General features: G+C 41.9%; 1 protein-coding gene across 1 annotated transcript in view; it reads left to right on the top strand.

Annotated features, from left to right (window-relative positions):
* Window positions 1–280: 280 nt before the first annotated feature.
* dstyk (dual serine/threonine and tyrosine protein kinase) overlaps window positions 281–9,426 on the top strand; it is an 18,791-nt gene continuing 9,645 nt past the window's right edge. The window contains exons 1-4 of the mRNA XM_057325460.1: window positions 281–1,001; window positions 6,461–6,864; window positions 8,346–8,837; window positions 8,923–9,118. Of these exons, the coding sequence (XP_057181443.1) occupies window positions 836–1,001; window positions 6,461–6,864; window positions 8,346–8,837; window positions 8,923–9,118 (1,258 nt within the window). The 5' untranslated portion in view covers window positions 281–835. The remainder of the gene's footprint in view (window positions 1,002–6,460; window positions 6,865–8,345; window positions 8,838–8,922; window positions 9,119–9,426) is intronic.

The raw sequence follows: 9,426 nt of genomic DNA, 5'->3' as shown, positions 1-9,426 counted from the left end.
AACATCATGAACGTCATGGCTTCATACAGGCATCGCGATATTAAGTTAAATCATATTTTTAATCAATCATAAATTGACCATAAAGCGTCAAAATGTTTTTTGTTGTTCAAGTCTGATGGATGAAATAAGAAAGTTCATTCAATTCAACAAGACAAAGTGGAAATCACAAGTGTGGGAGTTCATCGGGTGGATTTGTACGAATGATTTGCTATGAAAGTTCGTGTTTTGTATCACAGCGCAGTCTACGAGAGCCAGACTACATTTCCCAGCATGCGTCAGTCGCGTGACGCCCCGCCCACCGCACATTCCTCTTTGCCAAACGGACGAGCAGCAGTAGCGACTGGCGGAGCGGCTTTCACTTATTTGGGCTGAAATCTGAAACGTTCATCGCCGAACCGACACCGACAACAGGATTATCAGACAGTCTTCCGATTCTGACTGATGATCGGCGCGCACCTGTGAGGAAAACCCGCCGAATCTGAAGCAGTGACCCGGTTCGGCCTCCGGTCCGCCCGAGACTCCGCGCGCGCGCCCGTGTAATTGATCACAACTGTCGGATCTTTCGGGCTGTGTTATCTCTCTCTCTCTCTGCTGCATGGGAGGCGGTTGTTTGTGTGTGTGTTTGTGTTGATGCACTGACACACACACACACACACACACACACACGTTGTTGTGTTGTGTGGGTTTGGTCCAGCCAGCAGTGATCTCCGGGCCTCTTTACAAACGTTCAGCTTTCATTTGTGTGTTCGACCTGTAGTCAGGTGTGTAGTTTGGATGGATATGTGACACACACACACACTGGGGACGGTCCGGGTTGTGTTGCTGTAGGGTCAGGATGGAGAACCCACAGAAGTCAAGTCCACTGATCCGAGATCTGACACGAGCCTTCAGCCACTACAACAAACACAACATTCTGCTGAAGAGGAACCTGAAAGAGACCACCGTCTTCTTCAGAGAGATCCGACAGAACCACAGTAACACGTGCAGTCCTCTCGAGTCCGGTGAGTGTGTGTTTATTATTGTGCGTCTTCTGCTCATCAGTGTGCGTGTTGTTCAGGACAGATGTTGTGTTACAGGTGTCGTGTTGTTTTGATGTTTGTGTAACTGGTGTTGTGTTGTTAGGTTGGTTGTGGTGATTTCTGTTGGACATTTTGTAGATTTGGTGCAGAATTAAGAAGCTTAACTCCCCTGAACAGATTTACATTACACACACACACACACACACACAAGCTGATTCAGTTGTGTGTGTGTGTGTGGTTGTGTGTAGGTGTGGTTGCAGTCTTTCCTGTAACAAATGATTTTCTTCAGCTTGTTGTGATGTAAGTTTACTGCGGTTTCTCAACGAAATCATTGATTTTCACTCTGCAGAGGATGAGAGTGTGAAATTAAATCAAAGCTGCGTGTGCGTGCGTGTGTGCGCGTGCGTGTGCGTGTTACTGTACTGATGTTCTGTGTAACTCCTGCAGAACTCTCACGACACTGTGACTTCAAGTTGTGATGTTTGACCCTGACTCTCACGACCTGTGACCTCTGAACTGTGTTGAGTTTCCCTTGAGCCCCCAAAACATGACTGTATTTATTTAGCCTGTGTGATTTATGACTTCACATCTGCACAAATATTATAAGTCATGGAAGTGTGTGTCTGATCTCAGGCCTGTCCGATCTCGTCCTGTCATGTGTGTGTGTGTGTGTGTGTGTGTCACTCAGGTGTGCTCAGTTGTTCAGTCTTGTTTGCAGTCATGAAGTCATGTTTGCTGTTGTGAGAGAGAAGGGTTCAGATGAAATGATTGAGATGTAAGAGATCAGCTCCAGACGGCCTTCTGTTCACAGGAACACTGTGGTCCAGTTTTCCTGTCCAGACAATTCCTGCCTGAATGTTCTGGAAAATATTTTCTGTGTGAAAATGACAGAAGTTTTAGTCCGATATAAGCGATGACATCGGCCGCTACTCTCGTGAAAATGTACTCTGCTTTTATTATAATAAGAGTAAAGTTTTTGTTAAAGTGTGTTTACTGTAGTAAAATGGTGGTTAATTTGATGTGTGTGATGAGAGAATTCATGTTAATTTACTGCTGACACATCATAAATGTGTCAACTCGACACACGCATCACTAACCGTCTCACACCAACAATGTGTGTGTGTGTGTGTGTGTGTGAGCTGTTAACTCATCGTGACGCTTTGAACACACAATACAACAGATCAGGGCTGCGTTTCCCGATAACATTGTCTCTTAGCGCGCGCTACGAAGACTCTAAAGGCTTTTCTAGGTGTGTTCCCCGAACTATACCTGTTGAGGTTACTTCAGGTAAAGCAGGTGTTGTCCGTGGCGCTGGTGCTGAATAGGTTGATATCGATGCCTCGAGAATCCATTGTTCGCTCTACCTTGCGTTATAGAGTGGGTAAAGTATGGAGAAAACAATGTTTATTATAAAGAAACGCTTTAGAAATAGTAGAAATTGCATTTATCAGGGTTCACTGAAATAGTAGAAATAAAGAAAGAAATGTGTGTGTGTATGTATAATTTTGCAAGCACCCTCATGGCCATACGTTTTCTGCTTTAACCAGCTACATTAACTGGCTGTGTGGCTTCGCTTGTTTTTGAAAGGGTCATTTATATTCTCATAGTTTGCCATCATGTGTTCATGTTCTCCACGATCTGTGTTGATTCACATTATGGGCGTAAATCACTCATTTGTGTGTAGGGATAAGTGTCCCACCCGCAATGGCACGGAAGCCGTGATGTGCCTCCATCACGTCGTGCCTGGCGAAAGGCATACGTATGTAATCGGTGGCATGACGGAGCAGGATGTTTGTCACTGAGTGAATGCACCGAGGTCTTTCTCAGCCCATATTCATCCCCAAACACCTCCAGAAAACATACAAATGAAGAGCCGCCATGCAGCAGCTGATTTTCGGGGCTGAGAGGGGGTAGCTCCGTCGAGTTTGTCTCCACAAAGTTGGGCCAACAAGATGCAAGAGCTGCAGAATTTGCTCCAGTGTCAGGCTAAATTTGTGTAGAATTTTCTCTTCTGACACGTAGCCAGGGGACTAGAATGTTCTCTAATGAAATTGTGCAAATACACTAACTGACTCCGTGGATGGCGCCGTCTTTGATTTAAGACAACTGTTCGCTGTCTCGCTGCCATAGTTTGACCAAACTCCCCATAACATTCATTCCCTTTATATTAGGGATGTAACGATTCACTCAGCTCACGATGCGATGCGAGTCACGATTCTGATCTCACGATGCGATTTATTCACGATTTACTCACGATTTTTTCTTAAAAAATGAGTTGAAACAAATTAGAAATGAACAACTTCCCTTGCATTATTTCTTAAATGCTTCACGTTTCTTTGTATAATAAAATAATGTTTTATTTCAAATAACAAAACTAAACTGCAATTTCATAACAAATTAATAATAGAAAAAGTCTCTTTAATATAAACAAACTAATACTGTCTGTGCTTTTCTTGGATTTTTTTTTGCATTTAATATCAGCATCCACTTTTAGGTTTGCAGTGAAAATAGCGGCCCCTGCTGTTCAAAAAATGTATTGCGATTCAGTTCAAGCCTCAACCGATTTGAATCGTCACTCATTATAACCGATTTTCAACCGGCTCACGGTGAATCGTTACATCCCTACTTTATATAGACTAACGCCAACAACAACCATCAGTGTATGACAATTTTATTCACAAGAACACTTCAATAACCTACACTGAGTGTATTAAACCTGAGTATTTTATAAGTAAAAATGTAAATTTAATACTAAATAGAATTTTATATTAAATTAAATTGTATATATGAAATTAAACTGCGATGTAGAAAAGCTTTTTGGATAAGAGCGCTCCAGACCAACCTGACGAAAGTGTGACTTACAGAAGGTACACTTAACTAAGAAGGTTTCGGGAAACACGCATTAACGATAAGGTACAGCTTAAGGTATAACTTAAGAACGATGTAGCGTTAAGAAGGTTTCGGGAAACGCAGCCCAGATCGTTTCATTCCCTGTTCTGTGATTGGCTATTCCAGTAACCAGTGAAATCTATCAAATATGGTTGTATTTGTTAACATTATTTATCTACATTAACACTGAACACTAATTCTGCAGCATTTAGTCATCGTAGAGCATTTATTAATACATGTTTAAAATTAAACGTGGTAACATTAGTTAATACACAGTGACAGAACATAAACATAAACAAACACAGAGGAATAAATGGTCTTTTCTTCATTAGATTATGTTAGCTAAAGCATTAAATATTGATAACAAATACAATTTGTTGATTTATTGTCAAGTGTTGTTATAATGTGTGATGTCATTCATTCATTTCACCTGTTATGCTTCTGATTGTTAATCGTTTTGTTCACTGCAAGATTTTATACTTTTTCCTAGTTTTATCGGTTTTATTATTTTTTCCGTGTTTTTTCTGGTTTTATCGGTTTTATTATTTCCTCCGTGTTTTTTTCTGGTTTTATCGGTTTTATTATTTTCTCCGTGTTTTTTTCTGGTTTTATCGGTTGTATTATTTTCTCCGTGTTTTTTTTTCTGGTTTTATCGGTTGTATTATTTTCTCCGTGTTTTTTTTTCTGGTTTTATCGGTTGTATTATTTTCTCCGTGTTTTTTTTCTGGTTTTATCGGTTGTATTATTTTAACATGTTTTTTTCTGGTTTTATCGGTTTTATTATTTTCTCCGTGTTTTTTTTTTTTGTGGTTTTATCGGTTGTATTATTTTTCCATGTTTTTTGTGGTTTTATAGGTTTTATTATTTTCTCCGTGTTTTTTTGTGGTTTTATCGGTTTTATTATTATTTTTTGGGGTTTTATAGGTTGTATTATTTTCTCCGTGTTTTTTTTTTGTGGTTTTATCGGTTTTATTATTTTTTTGTGGTTTTATAGGTTTTAATATTTTTTCTGTGGTTTTTTTCCGTGTTTCTCCACAGTTTTACCGGCTGAATGATTGAAATAGTCTTGTTTTATTTGACGTCAAATTAAATGCAGCATCAAACATGACTATTACGATCACATCATGTCTGCGTTATCGTATGAATAAAAATCGCCAACAGTAAAGTATTTTTTGACTGTCCTCTTCTCTTCTACTTAAATGCAGTCGAAGAGTTCATTTGCAAAAACAGATTTGACAAATTTTTAAAAATCATCATTTTCATTATCATGTTTTTATCGTGTTAGTTAGCTGTATTTTTTTATTGCTACTTAATCAAAAACAACCCAACTGCAGATTGATTGGAATGCGTAATAAAAAACATGACTTTTGAATCTGTTTGTGCAAACTTCATTTTTCAATATAAAACACGTGAATAAGATCACAACTATCTGACGTTATTTGTCTATATTGCACACTGTAGTACATGTACTGTAGTACACTGTGTACATTCTGTTAAATATCCCAAGAGTCGCTCACAAAACTCTCCTGGAGAACACGTCAGGATTCTGTGTGTTTGTGGATGAAAGCTCAGATTATGGGATGGAATCCTGAGAGGCTTGTGTTGTATAAGAGAGTGACTCAGCAGCAGCATTGAGGATTATGACCACTTCCTAATAATAACCCGGATGACTGCCGGCTCTTTGTGTGTTTCTGTGTGTGTTTGGTCCGGCTCAGAGACGGGTCATGAGATGTGCGCCTCAGGACACACAGACCCACAACTGCTACACAACACAAACACTTCAACTGTCTTCTGCAATCTCAACTTTCTCTCTTGTTTGCAGAGTTAGTATAATTTTAATTTGAGTTTTATTCATATTTAAAATGAGCTTTTACTTTTAGATTTTTAGTTCTCATTTAAAGTTTTAGCAAATATTTGTAATTTGGTATTTATGTTGCTATACAATATTATTATTATTATTATATTTTTATTATAATTGTAGTACTTAAAACATATTTCAGTTTACTTACGAGGCAACATTTACATTTTTCATTTAGTTAAGTTTTTCCATATAATGTTTAGGTCAATATTTGATTTGATTTCAGTGAACAGAAACATATTCAAAGTTTTAATTTTAGTAAATTAAACATAATCTTGCTTGGTTGTATTGATTATATTTCTCTAGTTCAAAGTCGACCCTTTAAAATGATTCAAAAATAATTACGTTTCTTTTTTTGTGCGTAAATGCAACAAACGTAATTATTATAGTTGCAATAAATAATCTCTGTCGCCATCTCTGGTTAAAATATAAAATTGCGCGTTACTTTACGTACTTATGTTTTTTGTAATACACCCTTGCGTAATAGCTGCATGAGTATAACAGGCCAATTACTAACCTTAGTTTTTAACATAGTTACGTTAACTTTTTACTTTATTTTTAACAATAGAAAAGTTGCACGGTGCTGATGTTAGTTTTGTATTGCGTTACTGTTGATCTTAAAATGTTTTGCGTGCAGAAATGTTTTCATACGCATTTCTTCTCATCGTCTCTTGATTTCTCTCTCTTGTCTCAGGTCAGCTCAGCTGTATCTCGTTACCGCGTCAGGATGAGGAATATCTGCACAACGTCGTCGCCAGCGCCCCCTACATTCTGATCCTGGGTCAGGACTGCAAGGCCCGATACCAGCTCCTCAACTGCCTGCTGGGAGAGAAGCTCCTCCCTCTTGGAGCCGAAGCGGGTGGGGCGTGTGGTCTGGAGGGCGGAGCCTGCAGGAGGAGGAAGTTGTGTTTCACGCATGGGCGTCAGACGCGTCTGAGTCTGGCGTTGCCGGGTCAGTACGAGCTGGTGCATCAGCTGGCGGCTCACCGCGGCCGCTGGGATACGGTACCGGCCCAAGACCTCGAGATCCAGGAGTGCGAAGATGCCGCGCAGCGATTGGCTGAGCTGGAGATCACGCTCCATCATGCGCTGCTGCAGGTCAGAGGCACAGGGACTTATGGGAAATGTAGTTCTCACGTTAGGAACACGAAGACCGTTTCTGGTCTGGGATAGTCTCTGATGTTTATGTAACTGTTCTTTGGGTCTGGTGCACTTCACATAACCGCCGAGCTCCGGGTGCTGCTATGGTGATGTGCGTCTCCATGGCGACGGGAAAACTGCGTCGCGGGAGATTCCTGTAAATACTTGTGGATTCGGTCGCGGCTTAATTTCTTTTTCATTAGTTGGTTTGTGTTGATGTTCCTGGAGCTCAACTGCTGAAATGTGTTTTCTGAATAAAAGCGCCTGACGTCGAGTCTCTCACTCAAAACTCAGATTCATTTCATGTAGCAGACGCTTCGGGTCAGACGAGAACACAAAAACTGTGTGTTTACCATCACACACATCTGCTATAATCACATGTGCTGTCAAATGAATTGTGTGTGTGTTTATGTTCAGCACACACACACTTTAGTGTCCAGACTCTAATGAGACGGCTGATGGTCAGCGTGTGTGTGTAACTGACCTGTGAACACATTCCTGCTCAAACACACGTGAAGAGGTGTGTGTGTGTGTTTGAATCAGATCTTTGTTGCTTCTGATGGGCCTGCGGCTTGAGACGTTGTGTTCATGAGCAGCTGTGGTTTGTGGGTCATCTTTGTTTCAGAGAGACTTCAGACCTTCTATTACTGTTGTGTATCGGAGACGGCACTGACTGACTCCATTGTAGTTCTCTCTCTCTCTCTCTCTCGCTCGCTCGCTCGCTCAGACTTTTGTCCAATCACAGAGAGACGTCTCTTGGACATTTTTTTAGTTTTATTTGTAGTTTTAAGCCTGATAGGGTGTGTTAAGTTGGTTATTTACACAATCTCCCACTCATGTGAAGGAAACGTTAACGCCCCCTAGAGTCCTGAGGCGTATTATTACCATCAACGCAAAAACATGTCTTAAAGGGAAACTTCACTTGGGTCTTCATTTCCTCACCTTCCAGTTGTTCCAAATGTGTATTCATGTCTTTGTTCTGAAGAGCACAGAGAAAGATATTTGGAAGAATGCTCACAACCAAACAGATTTTGCCCCCCATTGACTCCCATAGTGTTGAGCACAAAAGAAGATATTTTGAAGAATGTAGGACAGCAAACGGTTCTGGGGCACTTTTGATTGCCATTGTCATTTCTCCTGCCGTGGGGGGCAAAACTGTCTGGTTATAAGTAAATGATGACAGAATTTTCACTTTTGGGTGAGCTGTTCCTGACAAGTCTCTCATCATTTACTCACGCTCATGTCATCTCGCATAAACACAAATGATTTTGTATAAAAATGTTGTCACATCTATCATTTTATACACGGCGAAGCTCTAAAAAGCACAAACACAGATGTGTTCTGAACAAACTTTCACACTTCACATTGGTTGATATTCTGGACACGTGACGTATCAGTTCTAGTTGTTGACGTTTTTGTTTGTCATGTTTTGTGTTTAGGATGTGAAGATCATGATTCCTCCCTGTCGTAACGTTCAGCGCATCGAGGATGTGTTAGAGGATTGTAAGCCCAGCATCCTTCCCATAATCCTCTACGCCGTCAATAAAGAGGTGCTGAGCCCGGAGCAGGTGAGCGATCTTCAGAGGGTGCGTGAGTGTCTGTCGTTCCCCGTCTGCTTCATCCGGATGCCGAGCGCTGCGACGGAACCCGCCTCCCCTGAACCGGCCCGCTCCGGAGACGCGGATCGCAGTGCTCTCTACAAGCAGCTGCTGTCTCTGGAGCTCATCGGCAGCTCGGCGGGTCACTGCGCATGCGGGGCGCCTGCGCAGACGCCCGGAGTGAAGATGCAAAGCATTCTGGGAGAGAGTTTAGAGCGTCTTCACCGCGTGTTAGTGCCGTTCACCAGACAAGTGCTTCAGAACCAGCAGGCGGAGGCGGCCCATCTGCTCAACGGCGTTCACTGTCGCTGTCTGGACCTCTTCATTAACCAGGTGATGACAGACCTCCAGCGACGGACCAATCAGCATCACTTGTTGTTGAATGACTATGTGTTAAGTGCTGCGTGTTTGCGTTCAGGCGTTCGACATGCAGCGAGATCTTCAGATCACGCCGCGGCGTCTGGAGTACACGCGTGAGAAAGAGGGCGAGCTCTTCTTCTCGCTCCTGGCCATCGCCAACCGTAAACAAGAGGAGATGAAGGAGATGATCGTGGAGACGCTGGCGAGCATGAAGGAGCAGCTGCTGGACGACGCCGCTAACCTCGAGTTCACAGGTCAGAGGTCAAGGGTCAAGACATTGCGCACATGCAGTTCATGTGATTTCTGTGTCACTGCAGACACCAAACGACAGATTTGAGCACTGCGGCTTTAAGAGATCTGTGGATGGTTTGGTGATGATGTCATCATAGGGCGTGTGTAGCCGTGTGTTCACTGTTATGAGTCACACATGTACGGTTTTCTATAGTGAGTTGAACTGCATGTTTCTACACACACACACACACACACACACACACACACACACACACACACACACACACACACACACACACACACACACACACACACACACACACACACACAA

Source organism: Triplophysa rosa, linkage group LG25, assembly GCF_024868665.1.
Source record: "Triplophysa rosa linkage group LG25, Trosa_1v2, whole genome shotgun sequence".
NCBI classification, from domain to species: domain Eukaryota; kingdom Metazoa; phylum Chordata; class Actinopteri; order Cypriniformes; family Nemacheilidae; genus Triplophysa; species Triplophysa rosa.
Note: the sequence above shows the minus strand (reverse complement) of the source record. Positions and strands in the feature narration are given on the sequence as shown.